At 33.3% G+C, this 19,172-nt stretch overlaps 1 protein-coding gene across 1 annotated transcript; it reads right to left on the reverse strand.

Annotated features, from left to right (window-relative positions):
- Positions 1 to 332: 332 nt before the first annotated feature.
- LOC141283434 (E3 ubiquitin-protein ligase pellino homolog 2) lies at positions 333 to 14,816 on the reverse strand. The gene is made up of 6 exons (XM_073816715.1): positions 14,541 to 14,816; positions 6,202 to 6,331; positions 6,012 to 6,113; positions 4,370 to 4,567; positions 3,392 to 3,577; positions 333 to 1,229 (listed from the first exon to the last, which is right to left on the reverse strand). Exons 1-6 carry the CDS (start codon positions 14,612 to 14,614, stop codon positions 630 to 632), a joined length of 1,290 nt encoding a protein of 429 aa, XP_073672816.1. The 5' UTR covers positions 14,615 to 14,816; the 3' UTR covers positions 333 to 629.
- Positions 14,817 to 19,172: the final 4,356 nt, after the last annotated feature.

Below are 19,172 nucleotides of genomic sequence, written 5' to 3' on the forward strand. Positions count from 1 at the left end.
GAGGAAGAACCAGGAAGGAAGTCTTATCTAGCAAAACGATCGGTTATTTTCTTTAAAAATTGACAATTTGTTCACGTTTCAACCTCAAATGCTGGTTCAAGACAGTTAGGGTATGTCTAAAAACTCCAATCTTATTTTCTCCTCCAACTTCAAAATCGTCCTACATCGCTGCAGAAGGACAGAAGTGTTTACAAAATAAACATACAAAGAAACTCAAACACCCTTTACAAAAAAAGGTAAAACAGCAATTTAGGATGATTTTGAAACTGGAGGAGAAAATGAGATGGGAGTTTTTAGACGTACCCTAACTGTGTTGAATGGCTACTTGTGGTTAAAAAGTCCTTTGAAGATGCATTTAAACTGCATTTTGGAAGTTCAAACTCAGGGCACCATAGAAGTCCACTATATGGAGAACACTCCTGAAATGTGCTCCTCAAAAAATGACTGTAAGAAAGTAAGGGGGTGAGTGCATTATCTGTACATTTTAGTTCTGGAAGTGAACTCATCAAGTTGGCACTTAAAGATATTAATGACACAGATGTGACTTGAAGGCAGCATAATGTTGATATTCATAACGCAGCCCACAGTGAGACTCCCGATCCCTTTCGGCCCCTCGTTCGGCCCCCTCATCAATCGATGGGACCCTGGAAGATGAGGCGCGTGAAGCCGGGGACGCCGGACAGCGGAGCCGAGCAGAAGGGGCACGTGGGTCTGAAGGCGTGTGTCCCGTGAGGCAGCGGCGTCTCAGCCCAGTATCTGGCCGTCTTCTCGGAGCACACGTGGCCGCAGGGAACGAAGGCGTGAGTCGGGGCGCCCGCGTCCACGTAGAAGGCCGGTTCGCAGCCCAGCCACAGCGGGACGTACGGCCCCACGGTCCGGCAGAGCGGACACTCCCGCCGGCCGCCCGTCCCGCCGCAGGCCCCTTCCTCGCGCTCGCGGTGGCGTTCGGGCCGCTGGCCCCAGTCGTGCCGGCCGTGGACGTGTCCGCAGGAGAGGTAGGCCCAGGGCTGGCGCTCCTCCAGGCTGTGGCTGCGCGGGAGACTGGGGAAGGCCAGCGTGCTCAGGCCCACGGGACACTGCGGCCGCGCCGCGTTCAGCTCCAGGCGGAGGGCGTCCAGGTGCCGCAGGGTGGGCGCTTTGAGCAGACCGTCAGCCGTGCGCCACAGCAGCGTCGCCCCGCACAGATCCACCAGAGAGCCGTCCTGCAGCGCGCTGCTCTCGCCCTGCGCCTGCAAACACAACACCCATCACTATACAGGAAAACACCTATGCAATTTAAAATGCATTTCGATTTAGTCACGATTACATCCAAAATTTTTGTTTACATTATATGTGACCCTGGACCACAAAACCAGTCATAAGGTTAAATTTGACAAAACTGAGATTTATACATCATATGAAAGCTCAATAAATAAGCTTTCTATTGATGTATGGTTTGTTAGGATAGGACAATATTTGACTGAGATGCATCTATTTGAAATCAGAAATCTGAGGATGCAAAAAAATCTAAAAGACTGAGAAAATCACCTTTAAAGTTGTCCAAATTAGGTTCTTAACAATGCATATTACAAATCAAAAATTACATTTTGATATGTTTACAGTAGGAATTTTACAAAAAATCTTCATGGAACATGAACTTTACTTAATTTCCTAATGATTTTTGGCATAAAAGAAAAATCAAAAATTTTGACCCATGCAATGTATTTTTGGCTATTGCTACAAATATACCCCAGCGACTTAAGACTGGTTTTGTGGTCCAGGGTCACATATATGAGCGTGTGCTGTGTATGTTCACTATGTAAATATAAACATACACACACACACAGAGCATATATTTTGAAAATATTTACATCAAAAGTTTGGGATCATTAAGATTTATATATATATTTTTAAATGTCTCTTATGCTCATCAAAGCTCCATTTATTTGATCAAAAATTCAGAAGAAGAAATACTGTTGCATTTCAAAACAACAGACCCCAAACTTTGAACGAGGTGTTTATTGTTACAAAAATTTCTGTTTTAAATGCATTTTATTTATCAAAGAATGCTAAAAAAAGTATCATAGGTTCCAAAAAATATATTAAGCAGCAGAACTGTTTAAAACATTGATAATAAATCAGCGTAATAATAATAATCATAAAAATTACTAAGTGGAAAATGACAGAACTATTGTAATATTCCACTGTAAAACAAACAAAAAATAATATTTGTGAAAAATAATATACTAAAATAACTTTATTATTATTTTCATTTACTAATATGTATGGCTATTTTTTTCCCTTTAATGGTAGTACTTTAAAATATATATATATATATTGTCTTATATATATTAACTTTATGAATATTATGAATTATTACAATAGTACTATTTATTAGTACTAAATATTAATATTGTAATATTTCATTGTAAAACCTAAATAGAATACTTAAGAAAATATGATTTAATAATAAATACTAAAATAATGTCTTAATTTCTTCGGTTACAGCAGAATTGTAAAATAAAATTATTATTAAATTATTATGCAATAATAATAATAATAATAATAACTAAAAAAACTACAATTACTGCATAACATATAAATATTAATAGTGTCATTTTAATGTGAAATAAAAAAAATCAGGAAAATAATACATTATTTTAAAGTACAGTTTTAAAGTACAGTACTAACTTTTATGACTTATCACAGTTAAACTATAAAATACATTAATTGTTATTATTATTATTATTTTTTTAATACTACAAATAGCATAACAAAATAGTAAAATAGTAACAAAATGTAACATTTTCATATAATAATAATAATTGTATTATTGTTGTTGTCATTATTATTATTATATTATACATACAAAAATCACTAAAACTTTGGCCAAAACCTTTTTAATGCACATTTAAATCTTTTTTAATTCCTTAAAATTGTATGAATTGTATTATCCGTTTTTATCAGGAAAATCAGTTTCCTTTTTCCCTGACATCACACATGCAAACAAGTTATTTCTTCCAAATGTGCGTTTTTCAGTAAATTGCAGATCTTTAGCTCAAACGGTGGTCTTACGGTGGTTCACGCAGAAAAGCGAACAGTGGATATAAACAGGAAGTAATCAGCTGAATGAATCCCATCAGCCGCTGAAAGAGGCTTTGACAGATCCGCCATCATTCACCGCAGCTGTAAATCACATTAGGAGTGCGGAAGCTCAGGCCATCAGCTCATTCCTGCTCTTTACAGAGTAATTAAGTGCAATTGTGTTTCAGTACATGTGCTTGTTATGAGGTCAACACATCCTTTAACTTCACGCTCACAAACGCTCCGCATTCGAAGCTCCGCAAACAGACATTGAGTCCCATCATAAGCCCTAATCTGCAGTTTGTGATGAAGAGGTTGTGGTGTTTACCAGCTGTCCGCGGATGGGTCCGGATCGGGTCTCTCTGAGAGCGTAGACGTCTCCGCACACAGAGATCTCTCTCCACAGGCCCTGCTTGGGCTCTTCTGGGAAACCCACCGGATGCATCACCAGAACGCCATTGGTCGTCAGTCCGTCCATGTGACCGTCCGGATTCTTCCATTTAGTCGCTTTCTCCTGCGTGACAGATGCATCAATTAGCAATCACCATCAACTGATCACATGTATTTCCTGAATGCAGAGGTGTTTCTGTGCTTGCTTAAAAACAATGCATTAAAACCATAGTACACTATGCCTGCTCCGACCTGTCCTCAGTCCCTGCTATCAAGATATACTAATGTACAGTGCCTTGCAAAAGTATTCATACCCCTTCATTTTTGGCACATTTTGTTTTGTTGCAGCATTATGTTAAACTGCTTTAAATTAGTTTTTCCCCACATCAATTTGCACTCCATACGCCATAATAATGACAAAGCAAAAACCAGATTTGCAAATTTAACACTGAAATAAGTAGTATTCATACCCTTAGCTCAGTCCATAGTTGAAGCAGCTTTACAGCCTCAAGTGTTTTTGGGTCTGATGTGACCATCTTTGCACATCTGCATTTGTCAATTATCTGCCATTCTTTGCCTCACCTTTTCACCTCTCCATCTCTGTCAGCTTGGACATTTTCTAGAGTCCTAGTTGTTCCAATCGTCTTCCATTATGGAGAATGCTTCTGTCAACCTTCAATGCAGCAGATTTGTTTCTGAACTCTTCTCTAGATCATCGCCTTAACGCAAGTCTGTCACTGAGCTCTACAGGCAGTTATCTTGGTTTTTGCTCTGATCTGCATTTGCAGCTGTTAGACCTTTTCTGAGAGGTGTGTGCCTTTAAAAATATAAAATATTAGTGGCTACTTGTTGAGTTTTCCACTCTCCTCAGTATCGGTAAAGCAGGCTAAAATGAGCATTATTCTGTACTACCAACCCCAAGGAAGATGTTTTTGGAGGAGTCGAAGCCGGCGGCGTAGATGCGGGCGGTGTACGGCGGGTTGCGGTCGCAGACGATCCTGCAGGCGAAGCGGGAGATGGTGCTGGGCGCCGAGGACGAGTCTTCGCTCTCCTTGGATCCTCCTGGTGTGTCCGTCACCACGAAGTCTATGGGGCTCTCAGTGGAGCGGCCGATCTGTACCAGACATCATCACACGTTCATCACATGCTGCCTTTATATGATGTTACCGGTCAATTTGACCTGTGACACATTGTTTTGATTTGTCAGAAATACTGGTTAACCCCTAACTGGCTATTTGTAATTTAGTGTAATAAACATTTTTGTGTTTTTTTGTTATGGTATTTCAAAAACGCTCTAAGGGTGTTTACATTTATGCATATGCATTTGTTCAAATAAATGTAGTCTTTCTAAACTTTTATCAGTTCATGCATGTGAATTTTCCTGGGAATCCAACCCATGATACTGCATCATGCTCTTCTGTTTGAGCTTCTAGAAAGCACACACACACAAAATAAATAATAAGAAGAATAATAACATAAACAAAATAAAAACATTTCTTAATTTTTTTTTAAATGAATAAATATTAAAAACTATATTTATAATATTTACAAATGTTTAGAAAAATAGCTGTTAAATACAATTTTAAAAATAAAATTTTCAATAGTGTTTTCTTTAATAAAATGTTTTATTAAAAATGAATAAATATTAAAAACTATATTTATAATATTTACAATTTTTTGAAAAATAGCTGTTAAATACAATTTAAAAAAAAAAATTTCAACAGTGTTTTCTTTAATAAAATGTTTTATTAAAAATGAATAAATATTAAAAACTATATTTATAATATTTACAATTGTTTGAAAAATAGCCGTTAAATACAATTTAAAAAAAAAAATTTTCAACAGTGTTTTCTTTCATAAAATGTTTTATTAAAAATGAATAAATATTAAAAATAATATTTATAATATTTACAAATGTTTAGAAAAATAGCTGTTAAATACAATTTTAAAAAATCATTCTCATTAGTTTTTTCAGTTTTTACAGTATAGTTCTACACAAATGATTTATATACTATTATAGGTAATGTTAAGATTAATTTATTTTTGTATTTTCAGTAATTTGAATTTTTTAGTGATTTTTTTTTTAGCAATTTCGCCCTACAACACTAACATTTATACACACAGATACATTTTTTAATATTTATATAAATATATATATATAAATATATATATATATATATATATATATATATATATATATATATATATATTTAATAGTTATAATTTTAGCATTGATTTCATGTTTATTTATTTTGCAATGTTTGAAAATATGCATATATATATATATATATAGTAACTTCAATGTTTACAAATTTTTACTGTTTACTAACTACTGTTTTAACCTGATTTTTTTTTTAGAATTTGTTAAATGACAACGACTGGTCTGCACTCTGTAATCTTTTATTGAAGTTAAAGCAGAGGATTCATCAGTGTCATTTTTAAAAACTGAAATAGTTTTTCAATTGTTTTTAAAATAGTTTAGAATCAGTGTGCCCCGGAACATAGCGAACCGCCAATCAGACTCGAACCCAGAACCCCATCAGATCACCCAGACTGACCTGGAACATGTCGGTGTCGTTGTCATGGCAATACTCCACCACCACGGTCTGGTTCCTGGAGAGGGTGAAGGAGATGCTGTGCTGCCCCCTGCTGTTAACCGCCTAAAACCAAAGGTCACGCAGAGCGTCACTATCCCACAATGCACCACGTTTAATGCAGGAACGCCTCCTGGCTGAATAAAACACGCACCTTGCTGTCGTGAGGGTTGCTGAGGATGTGCACGGCGCTCGGCTTGACGCCGTTAGCTTTGGCCCTCCTGTAAAGAGCAAAGCGGCTCCTCTTGCGACCGCGGTCTCCTCCTGGCAGCGAGCCATTATACCTGCAACACACACCAGATATACCACACTTCAGACATCATGCCATAATACGACTGACCATATATATCACTATATAGATATTCAACTTTTTGATAATCAGCCAATTAATAAACAGCTCACTTCATTATTTTCTCTTTTATCTGGACTCAAGCCAAAATATCAGCATTCATCAAATCATCAAACCAATGAATCAATGTAAAACAGACCGACATTCTGAACAAACTGAAACGGCTCAAACAGACAAACTACAATTAGACAACAGATCCATTCAATGAGATGCATTTTAAGAAAAACACAAACCGCTGATGCAAACAACAACAACAATGCTGAATATATAGACTGCAGTTCAAAGGTTTGGGATCAGTAAGATTTGTAATGTTTTTTCATGTCTTTTATGCTCATCAAAGTTCATTTTATTTGATCAAAAATCTAGAATAAAAAAGTAACATTATGAAATATTATTGCCAATTAAAATAACAGTTTTTTATTTTAACATACTTAAAAATGTTAATGTATTTTTGTGATGCAACGCTGAATTTTGAGCATCATTACTCCAGTATCCTTCAGAAATCATTCTAATAAACTGATTTATTATCAGTGTTGGAAACAGTTGTGTTGCGGAATATTTTTTTGTAACCTGTGATACATTTTTTCAGGATTCTTTGATTGATAAAAAGTTAAAAAGAACAGTATTTATTCAAAATATAAATAATTTTGAATAAAGTAATGATGCTAAAATTCAGTTTTGCATCACAGGAATATATTCTAATTTTTAGGTATATTAAAATAGAAAACCACTATAATAAATTGCAATATTACTGTTTTCTTCTGTATTTTTGATTAAATAAACAGCCTTGATGAGCAGAAAAGACGTGTAAAAAACATTTTTAAAAAATCATACTGATCCCAAACTTTTGAACAGCGTATAAAGGTGAAAAAAAAAATCACCTAGTTTCCACAGCAACATTTCTCCTAAAATGACTAACTGGAAATAAGATAAAAGTAAAAGTGAACAAAAATTAATTAATTAATTAATTTATAGTGCATAGTACAATTTTATTTTGTTATATTTTGTGGACATGTGCATGTATATTTTATACTTTACATATGTTTTTTCTTTATATTTTTCTTTTTGAATTGTGTTTAGCTTGTATGCATAAATTATAAATATTTGATGTATTTATACATGGGTCAAAGACCAAATCAAAAGAAATTCACAAAAGTGATTTTATGTCCACAGAAAGCACATTAAATGTAAGTAAAGTGTTATTTTAAGGTTTCAAATAGTTTTTGGAGAAAAAAATGTCAAAATGTGATTGAAATAATGTCAGATTGTCATTCAGTGTAACACAACATTTATGTCAAAATTCAAACAACCCTCTTTATTCTGACTTGCACATATTAAAATATACAAAAGAATAAGGGAGAATAGTAAATTGTATTGTGTTTTAAATGAGTCAAATGTAAAATTACAACTAATTAGTATTTGGGGTGAAAGTAATTCATCTTTTAATATGTCATAAATTGATTTTTGTTGTAAATATGCCCGACAAGATTGACACTGAATGACATTTTAGTGGGTGTCTTCTGTAAATTAGGGAAAAAATGTAGGATATTTATTTTTTACTCAGAAAAACAAAAACAAAAATGCAATTATATTAAACAGAAAATATTTATTTTTATTTGGGAAAAAACAACAACAATTTAAAGAAGTATTACACTTATTCTTTATGCTTTAACCCTTTTTCGTCTTTTCTTCTATTATTACCCACATTTTTTTTTCTTAATATTTTTAGGTATTATTACCCTCTCTGTTTTTTTTAACTCCATCACAGTTATACAAACTTCTGATGTGATGTTTTTTGGTGTTTTTCAGATAGTGTCTGTCACAGCACGCAAAAGAGCAGCATCTTTCAGCGTGAGTAAAAGCCAGATTGCTCAATTATGATTGAATTGAACAGATTTACTCAATTAAATCAGCTGATATTCACTCCAGATCAAACCTTCTCAGACAGAGAGGTGCCAGATCCGACCATTAGGACTGGAACTGCTGAAAACTCCAGAGATTTGAGGATATCGGCAGGAAATCGCACGCATGTGACGTCCATAATAAGTCCAGGAGACGGCGGCGCGTCACACAGAAGCTCAGTATGTGGCGTCCAGCGCTTGCGGCCGGAGAAAGGCGCTTTTGTTCACACTCGCTCACAGGCGTGTGTGTTTGAAGGGCAGCTGCGCTCGTACTGACGCTCATTTATACAGACCGCATGCGGCCATCCCCTGCATTTCAGTGCATATGCACAGGTGAATGTTCATATAGCGCACAGACTCTGCTGTTAAACAAGAGAGAGTCCAGAACACTGGCAAACGCATTGACTGCATCTACAGCGGGTCAAAGTGCCACTTCAGCATTGCACACAGAGACGGGACGCAGCAGAGATCGCCCTCGCTTCAGTGCACACACACACACACACACACACACACACACACACACACACACACACACACACACACACACACACACACACACACACACACACACACACACACACACACACACACACACACACACACACACAATGAAATATTCACATGTCTCTTCTTCATCTATACAGACACATGCTGACCTGACTGTGTGCTGATTTTAGGATGCAGCAATGCATGAGTTCATATTGAGCCACAATGCAGTACAATGACATGCCAGGGCGTCGCTATGTGCTTTATAAGCCATTTATAAGGTGCTTTATACAATACAGATTCATTCACAGCAGCTTCACAGAATTAAACAAGATGTTTTCATCTTAAGGCGAGACACTGCAGGTGAATAGGGTAAAAAAAACTAATAGTTATCTCCTTAGTTGAATAGTTGATTACATTGATAATTGCAAACATTTTTTGGTATTACAAGTTTTCTAAAATGCTAGGTTTAAATATGCAAATGATCCATTATTTAATTAAATATGCACTAATTTGCATACACTTCTAGTACAAAAATCTTTAAAAAAAAAAAAACACTGGATGAAGTCAGTTTCGAAATTCTTGTTTAATTTAGACATATTAGAGTCAAATTTTTTGGGTATCTCATTTTGTCATAACATAATTCAGAAAATACTTAAAACAGACAGGAAAAACTATATTTTTTACAATTTTTCGAGGAATAAAATGTTGTATAAAATCAAGCGAATTATATATAAACAAATCCTTCTGTAAAAACCTTCAGGATATAGACAGGAATAAAAAAGTAAAGTGTGGTGTGTGTAAGTGCTGCTGAAGTGGAGATTTATGGCTCAGTGTAGGAGAAAAAACGGCCTTTAAAAATATGTATTGTAATTGAAATCTATTGATTATTAACTGGATAAAGTGCTATAAAAGGAACACAATGCAGTGCTTTTTGGATGTTTTCTTTCCACTAGTCTGAAAAACCAACTTTATGAAAAACCAAAAAGGACAAAATGTCAAACTTGACAGGTGCATGAAAAAATAGCATTTTTGCCAACAGCGTCTGCTCTTAAATTTGCAAATTTAATGTGGAAAAGTAGAATATTGCATAAAACAGTTGCAAACAAAAGAGAGTAAAAGAGAACAAAACTGTCACTTCTAGGTAAACTGGTAGCAAATAATAGTAAGAAAAATAAAAGTGTTATATTTTATATTTATTTTTAAAATTGTTTGTGTGTTTTGCTTGTATGCATGAACTATAAATATTTTATGTATATATACATGGGTCAATGATGTTGAGATGTCCACATCAAAAGAAATGTACAAAAGTGATTTTATGTTCATTAAATGTAAGTAAAGTGTCTACTTTCAAGGTTTCAAGTAAGTTTTTGGTGAATAAAATGTCAAAATATGGTGAAATAATGTTACATTGTCATTCAGTGTAACACAATAAAAAAATAAGGGAGCATATTAAATTTGATTGTGTTTTAAATGAGTAAAAAAATCTTATTGACAAACGGGCAAAAACTAGGATAGTGGCACATTTGAAAAATGTAGAATTACAACTAATTAGTATTTGGGGTGAAAGTAATTAGTCTTTTAATATGTCATAAATTGATTTTTGTTAAAAAAAAAAAGCCTGACATTAGGATTTAATGCGAGAAATTGGAATATTGCATTAAACACTTGCAAATAAAGCATTGTTTTCATCCAATGAGTATAAGAGAACAAAAATGTCACTTCTAGGTAAACTGGCAGCAAATAATAGTAAGAAAAATAAAAGTTTTGGCTCTTCTTCATGTGTAATATATGGCTACACAGACAAGATACAATAAAACACATGCAATCTTGCATTCGGAGGCAGATTCCTGATCTTTGAGACAGTTCTGAAATGCAATTATAACAAAATGAATATAACTCAGATACATGTTTTAAGATGCATGTTGTTTAATGCAATAGTCCAGTTATGCCATACGTTACGAGACAAAGTGACATCACTTTTTTATGCACATCAAATGATTTGATGAATGGTTTCCATCATAGTTTACATGCGTGACGACTTCTCAGTTGAGTGCATTTGTTTTTTATGCACATCTCAAAATTTGCATGAAAAATGGTGCACTATCCCAAAATTTGCATTAAAAAGCATCATTATTCAACTTAGTTCAAAGGTGATTTAGTTCCATTCAGTTCAGTAACTGTGTCAAAATAAGTGATCTTCGGAGTTATAAACTCTTAAAAATAAAGGATTCAAACGTGTTTCCACAGAGAAGAAACATTTTTGGTTCTCAAAGAACCTTTCAGCAATCACACTTTTCAAAATAAAGCTTCTTTATTGGAATTAATGGTTTCATGAAGAACCCGTGAGACCCATGGAATCACTTTATAGTGAAAAAAAGTCTTTAGATGTTTAAAATCTTTAAATAAATGGTTCTTTCGAGAACGGATTATCTCAAGTTCTTTGGGAAAACGCAGATGGTTCTTCTATGGAATCACTGAGAAAACACCCTTCGGAAATCTTTATTTTTCAGAGGGCAGTTCTTAAAAACTGCTTCTTGTAATCATCTAAAGAACCTTTTAAGCTTCCATGGATTTTAAAAGTTTTTCAAAGCTTTATTTGTAAGAGCGTAGACCTTTCACGGTGCGTCTGTGGGGTGTTTTCATGTCTTTTATGGTGCGTCCGATCACTTAATAAAATAATAATACTGAGGCACGCTGTGGAAAACACCACTAATGATATTTCACAGACTGTTTCAGTTCAAACCGCTCTCACGGGGCATTATTAATTAATATTAATAGAAAAACAAGGCATGACAACAACGCAATCCATCATTCCTCACGCAGACCTGTTTTTAGAGCAGGGAAATGCAGATTATGTTCTAATTACATGTGCAATAACATGTGTGGACATCAGAGGAGTTCCTGCCGCTGCAGAAGCACTTCCTGATATGACACACACACACACACATGTGGGCGGAAACATTTTACGTTCTCATTTCCTGAGTGGGATTCTGTCACAGCTGCGCTCCACTTAATAACACGCTGTGGATTCAGGATATTCTGCCGCCGTTCAGCTGATATCGCCATCTGATTGGCTGATTCATCCACCCAAATAAAACATTTCCTAATCCAGCTCTCCTACAAAGCTGACATCGTTGTACTCTTACAAGGGTGTTTTTACACCAGTGGAATTTCTGGTTCCTTCTTTCATTGAAAAGTTTCAAAAACAGCCATATGGAACAATCAATGGCAATAAAAATCATTCATATTTGAGATTGAACTATGAATATTGTTGATGAATTGCGTGTCTGAATGCAACTATTCTGAGATTATCAGCTTAATTTCCAGAATGTACATAAAAATGTTTTCTTGTATTGTACTTCAATAACCTGTTTTATACACCAAAAAAGTTTACAATGTACATTATTATTTTTTAATACATTTTTAATACAATTAATTGCTAGCAAATTTCACAAATAATTACATAGAAACTACAACAACAACAACAACAACAACAAAAAAAAAGAATTAAATGCTACATTTTTGTTATATTATCAATTTAGTTTATTTTTTTCCACAATGAATGATCATGTTTGGCTTTGATTATCATGTTATAAGCATTTTGTTTCTTATACACCTCATTTTCTATCATTAAAAAGTTTCCATGTAAATATCGGCCATACCATTCTATAAATATCGGTTAAATACTAGTGCTATTTAATAACTTTATTGGACATAATAATAGTAATAATGTAAATTAATGATTTATTTTTATTTATTTACAATTTATGGACATGTTTGGTTTTCATTATCATTAAATAATATCGTTAATAAAATGCATTTTTAATAAACTGTGTAAAAAAACATTCACTTTCCTATACATCTTAAATATATATTTTAATTTAATTAATAAATTGTTAAAAATAATAAATTGGTAATAAATTGTTATTGCATTTTTAATAAATCCCATGTAAAAATGCATTCACTTTCATATAAGTGTTACTTTCTATCGTTAATTATATATTTTAAGTTAAATATCGGTTAACTAGTACTAGTTAATATCTTTATTTGACATAATAATAGTAATAATGTAAATATTATGCATTGCATATATGGCATAATAAAGATCAGATGCTGTGAGCATACACTCATTTTTATTTATTTTATGTACTTTATACTTGTAATTTATAGTCGTTTGGATTTCATTATCGGTGAATATCACTAATAAAATGTTAGTGCGTTTTTTTATTTAAAAAAAGCATTCACTTTCCTATACATCTTATCGTTCTATCATTGAATATATATTTTAATTTAAATATCGGTTTACTACTAGTACTAGTTAATAACTTTATTTGACATCATTTTAGTAACAAATGTAAATAATATGATGCAAATATGGCATAATAAACATCAGATGCAGTGAGTATGTGTTCATTTTTATTTATTTTTATTTACTTACATTTTAAAGTTGTTTGGATTTCATTATCGGTGAATATCTGTAAAATTTTTTATGCGTTTTTAAGAAATACCATGTAAAAATGCATTCACTTTCATATGTTATTTTCTATCATTAATTATATATTTTAATTCAAATATCGGTTAACTAGTACTAGTTTATAACTTTATTTGACAATAATAATAGTAATAATGTAAATATGATGCAAATATGGCATAATAAAGATCAGATGCCATGAGTATTTATTTACAATTTATGTTTAGGTTTCATTATCAAAAGAAAAGATCAGATGTTATTTATTTACAATTTAGTGTTGTTTAGTTTTCATTGTCGTTGAATATTGTTAATAAAATGTTAGTGCATTTTTATACTGTGTTAAAAAAAACATTCACTTTCCTATACAGAGTTCTATCGTTAAATATACATTTTATTTAAATCTCGGTTAACTAGTACGAGTTAATAAATTTATTTGGCAATAATAATAGTAATAATGCAAATATGATGCAAATATGGCATAATAAAAATCAGATGCTGTATGCATTCATTTTTATTTATTTACAATTTAAAGTTGTTTGGATTTCATTATCGGTAAATATCGGTAATAAAATGTTAATGCGTTTTGAAGAAATACCATGTAAAAATGCATTCACTTTCATATAAATGTTATTTTCAATCATTAATTATATATTTTAATTCAAATATCAGTTAAATAGTACTAGTTAATAACTTTATTTGACAATAATAATAGTAATAATGTAAATATGATGCAAAAATGGCATAATAAAGATCAGATGCCATGACCATGCACTCATCTGTATTTATTTATTTATTTACAATTTATGTTTAGTTTTCATTTAAAAAAAAGGATCAGATGTTATTTATTTATTTTTATTTATTTACATTTTACTGCTGTTTAGTTTTCATTTTCTTAAATATTGTTAATAAAATGTTAGTGCGTTTTTAATAAATACTGTGTTAAAAAAACATTAAGGTTCCTATACATCTCAGCGTTCTATCGTTAAATATCCATTTTAATTGAAATATCGGTTGACTAGTACTAGTTAATAACTTTATTGACAGGTTCACTCCCACTGGCCTCCTTCCTGAAGGCTAATGCGCTGGTTAACCATAACCATGATGACTAATGGAGATGCTAGGTTGTTAATAACAACAAAACAATGAATAATAACAATGTAAATACACCGTAATTCAATAAACGGCATTATAGGTCAGATCCGGAGCCGTGCGCGCACACGCGCTCATTCATTCAACTCAATGTGGCGTTTACACTGAATGTGTAGTAAAAGCGAATCACTCACCCGAGAATCACCAGTTCGCCGTATTTCACCGGATCTTTTGAGCGGGCATGGTCGTGCTGGTTCGGCTGCAACATGGGACCGGACACTCCGTCACTCCGGTCCGCTCTCGGTGCTACACGAGCGGATCGAGCCCTCAAATCCGCGCAAGTCTCTCAAACACACCGAGCGTCGGCGAGCAGCGATGGCTTTACACGGAAAACGCGCTTGTATCTCCACAGACCGGCTGTCTCGAGCGCATGGCTCTCCCGTGGCTCGTGAAGCGTGAAAATTCGGACCGAATCCGTTCATCTGGTCCAGAAATGAGCGGTGGCGGATGAAAGAACAGCTCGCGGCGGAGTGGACTCTACCATGAGCGCGGCGGGGGTGACCGACGGAAGTGTCTTTCATATGACTCTCTTCCGCGTTCAATATGAGAGTGGATTATTAATTTTGTCGAATGTATTCGAGTAACATCTTTAAGTGAACTTAGTGGCGGATTAAAATTAAGTTTATGTTTTCATTCATAAATCTGTGATGCTCGCGGTCCCCCCCCCGCGCTGCGCTCAGTCACGTGTCCCGGATTGCCTTTGAGCATTACGTCAGTGTCAAATAGTGTAAAACATGCTGAAGTCGAACATAATCGAATATGGATCATAGAGGAGACACTAAACATAGTTTCACAAGTGATGTAATGATGTTTCAGTAGTCATGGGATCACAAAATAGAAATAAAACCGTACACATACGAATGTAATATACATTCACGTATTAATATTAAAGAGGAAATACTGAAAACCATTTCTTATTTTCATAATTTTTATTTTTATTAAGCATAGTTCATGTATGCTGTAGACAAGTGACATTTTTCTTTGTGGTTTTTATTTTAATTAGCATATAATAAAGTTAAGACATAAAAAATAAAGTTGCACATACATAATGTAGCATTAAATGTATATTCTTTTAAGGTTTCAAAGTGTTTGAGAATAAAATGTCCAAATTTGGTTGAAATAATGTTAGATTGTCATTCAGTGTAACAGTATTTATGTAAAAATTCAAACAACATGCTTATTCTGACTTGTGCATATTAAAATATATAAAAGAATAAGGGAGCACATTTTATTGTGTTTTGAAAAAATAAAAAAATAATTAATTAGTATTTGGGGTGAAAGTAATTAGACTTTTAATGTCATAAATTTATTTTTGTTGTAAATAAGCCTGACAAGATTATTACACTGACATTTTAGTGGTTGTCTTCTGTAAATTAGGGAAAATGTATGATATATATATTTATTTGCTGAGAAAAACAAAAACAAAAATGCAGTTGAGCAAAAATATAAAAAAAATTTTTTCCATATTTTAAAATTTTACTTTTTGTAATGTTTTATTTTTTTGTATTTTTTTGTAATTGTTTCAGTTACCACTATACTTTTAAAGCTGTCATTAATTAAAGTTGTCACTAATATAAAACATCAAATATTTAACTGATGTTTTATAATGCATTTTAATTACATTTCAAGTATTAATAACTCAAAATGATTACTTACAGAACTGAGGCTGTGAGAAAAACCCAGAGGAGCTCATGCTTGTAATTACATATACATCAGATTATTTTCTATATGCTATAGTCGAAGCATGGGAACTTACTGAAATAGATGAAGAATTAATACATGTTTGAGTTCTTTTGATTTGGTGAATATCACGAGTGTTATAAGCACTGTGAGTGTGTTTAATACCTCTTCAGCTTTAGTTTATTTGACTCAGACTCATTGTTTTAAGTGACGCCCACAGCAGATGATCATCTCCTCATCACTTAACACTGTAATTAAAGCCCCATTCACATTCAGAAGCATCCACTGTGCAGTGATGAACGATTGATCCTGTAAAGTGAATGGGTGCCGTCAGAATGAGAGTCCAAACAGCTGATAAAACGTCACAATAATCCACAAGTAATCCACACCACTCCAGTCCATCAGTTAACATCTTGAGAAGACAAAACCTGAAACAAATCTAACATTAAGACTTTTTAAACTAAAATATAAGTCCATAATCCATAATAACGCTTCTTCCAGTGATATATTGGTGTGGTCTGAATCAGGAGAGAAATCTGCACAGATCAAGCACCATTTACAAGACAAAACAGCTCTAGACAAATATGTGGCTGGATTTTGATGTGAGAGACAACAGGAGATGGACTTTTTCACTGGAGAAAGTGTTATTATAGATTATGGACTCAACGTCTTGATGTTAGATTTGTTTCAGATTTTGTCTTCTCAAGATGTTAACTGATGGACTGGAGTGGTACTTGTGGATTATTGTGATGTTTTTATCAGCTGTTTGGACTCTCATTCTGACGGCACCCATTCACATCCATTGGTGTGCAAGTGATGGAATGACACATTTCTACAAATCTGATGAATAAACAAACTCATCTACATCTGATCTGAAAAGATGACATTTAATAGCAAAATAAATGTGTCATTCCATCACTGTCTCACCAATGGATCCTCTGCAGTGAATGGGTGCCGTCAGAATGTGAATAAAAGGCCGTATGCACATCTACATCATCATCTAAGATGTAGATAACTTTGTTCGTTCATCAGATTTGTAGAAAAGTATCATTCCATCAGTTGTTCACCAATGGATGTGAATGGGTGCCGTCAGAATGAGAGTCCAAACAGCTGATAAAAACATCACAATAATCCACAATTAGTCCACACCACTCCAGTTCATCAGTTAACATCTGGAGAAGACAAAACCCAAAACAAATCCAACATTGAGACGCTTTTAACTAAAATACGAGTCCATAATCCATAATAACGCTTCCTCATGTGTTTCACTGAATATATACTTTTTGCAAGTTTGAAAGAAAGTGCATGTGAATAAATACTTACATGCAGCAGTATTTCGTATTTTTCCGTATTTGGTGTGACGGATGAGTTATGAGCGTGTGGAAAGCATTATGTTTGTGTTCCCTATGTGGGATTCAGATTTATTGCAAATGCAACAGAGTAAACACAACGTCTTTTTCTCATGGCTTGAGGCATAAACACATGAAAACAGTCATATGTTTGACTCACATGTCTCAAATTAAAGCAATGATCATATTTTATTATAATAGTTACTAATGTTTTAAAGTTGCAGTGCATGATGAGAATCTAAAAGCGTTTGTTCTAATGACTCCATTTGGAAACATTTGGACAATTATGTAAGAAAAGGTCAACAAAACAAGTTTAAAGCATGCATTATTCCTGATGGCTATAGCATGTTTGCAGCATTCCTTCAGGGGGAAGGAAGGAAGTACAGCTCAGGACAACTTCCTGTCTGATTGTTTGCTGCTTTAGAACAGAATAAGCTGCACAAATAGCAGTTCATCACCACGGAAACAGAAGAAACACTTCCTGTGGTGTAGAATAATCCGCTCATCCACTACTGAGGCTCCCTAAAAAACCAGCAGAAAAACTGCAGATGAGAGGAAATATTATGTGAGAAATCAAGCTGCTCACACTAAAAAAAAAAAGGTACAAAAGTCATCACTAGGGTGGGATCCTTTCAAAAGGTACCATTATGTACCATTTAGTGGTAAAAAAAAGGTACAAAAGTTAACTTTTTAAAAAGGCACCACCACACTAACGGCTTTTGTACCTTATTTTTCCTGAATGATCTGAAGAAACAAAAACACTGAGAATGACTGACATGAATGATTCTTCAACTTGTGTCTTCCAGGGTCATTATAATTAACTAAAACCTTTAGAAATAAATTTTTGTTACTTAAAATTAAATATAAAAAAAAAATCTTAATTTTGAGCTACTTGACAAAGAAACATTTTTCATTTTTATTAATTTACCATCATTTAATAAAATTAATATGGACAAATCTGCAAAAATTAAAATGAAGTAAAACAAAAATGACAAAAACACACAACAAAATTACTTAAACCTTAAGTAAAATTAGAAAAGAAAAATATATATAAAAAACATAATTAAAAATAATAATTAAAAACTATATAAACGAAACTTTTTGTAGTTAGGTCAAAGACAACAAAATGTTTAAGCATAAAAACAATAAGTATAATACTGCTTAAATTGTTGTTGTTGTTTTTAAAAAATGTTTTTTAATATGTACAAGTCAGAATAAGCATATTGTTTATTATATCATACATGATTTCAACCAAATTTTGACATTTTATACTCCAAAAACGTATTTGAAACCTTAAAAGTAGACACTTTACTTACATTTAAGTCTTTCTATGGACATAAAATCACTTTTGTTATTTTTTTTTTTTATGTGGACATCTTAACGTCTTTGACCCAGTTATATTAAACTGATGACTTATTTCAGCTGTTTGCCAAGCCAACATTACTCATTTTCATTTAATTTAGTTTAATTTGATGTACTAAAAAACCCAAACTAAAATTGAAATAAAGATTAATAAAAAATAAGAAGAAGAAGGAAAATAAGACAGCACAAAAATACATAAATGATAAATCCATGTGATGTTTTTATCAGCTGTTTGGACCCTCATTCTGACGGCACCCATTCACTTCAAATCTGATGAACAAACAAACTCATCCTAATCTTGGATCACTACTGATCTGAAAATATGACATTTAATAGCAAAAGAAATGTGTAATTCCATCACTTGCTCACCAATGG

Source organism: Garra rufa, chromosome 13 (genome assembly GCF_049309525.1).
Source record: "Garra rufa chromosome 13, GarRuf1.0, whole genome shotgun sequence".
Classification (NCBI taxonomy): domain Eukaryota; kingdom Metazoa; phylum Chordata; class Actinopteri; order Cypriniformes; family Cyprinidae; genus Garra; species Garra rufa.

Bases quoted from the DNA above. Each gene is read 5' to 3' on its own strand.
- LOC141283434 (XM_073816715.1), bottom strand. From the start codon at position 14,614: ATGTTGCAGCCGAACCAGCACGACCATGCCCGCTCAAAAGATCCGGTG. The intron at 6,332-14,540 runs GTGAGTGATTCG...TGTGTGTTGCAG, and splicing joins GGCGAACTGGTGATTCTCGG to GTATAATGGCTCGCTGCCAG. The intron at 3,578-4,369 runs GTTGGTAGTACA...TCTGTCACGCAG, and splicing joins CCAAAAACATCTTCCTTGGG to GAGAAAGCGACTAAATGGAA.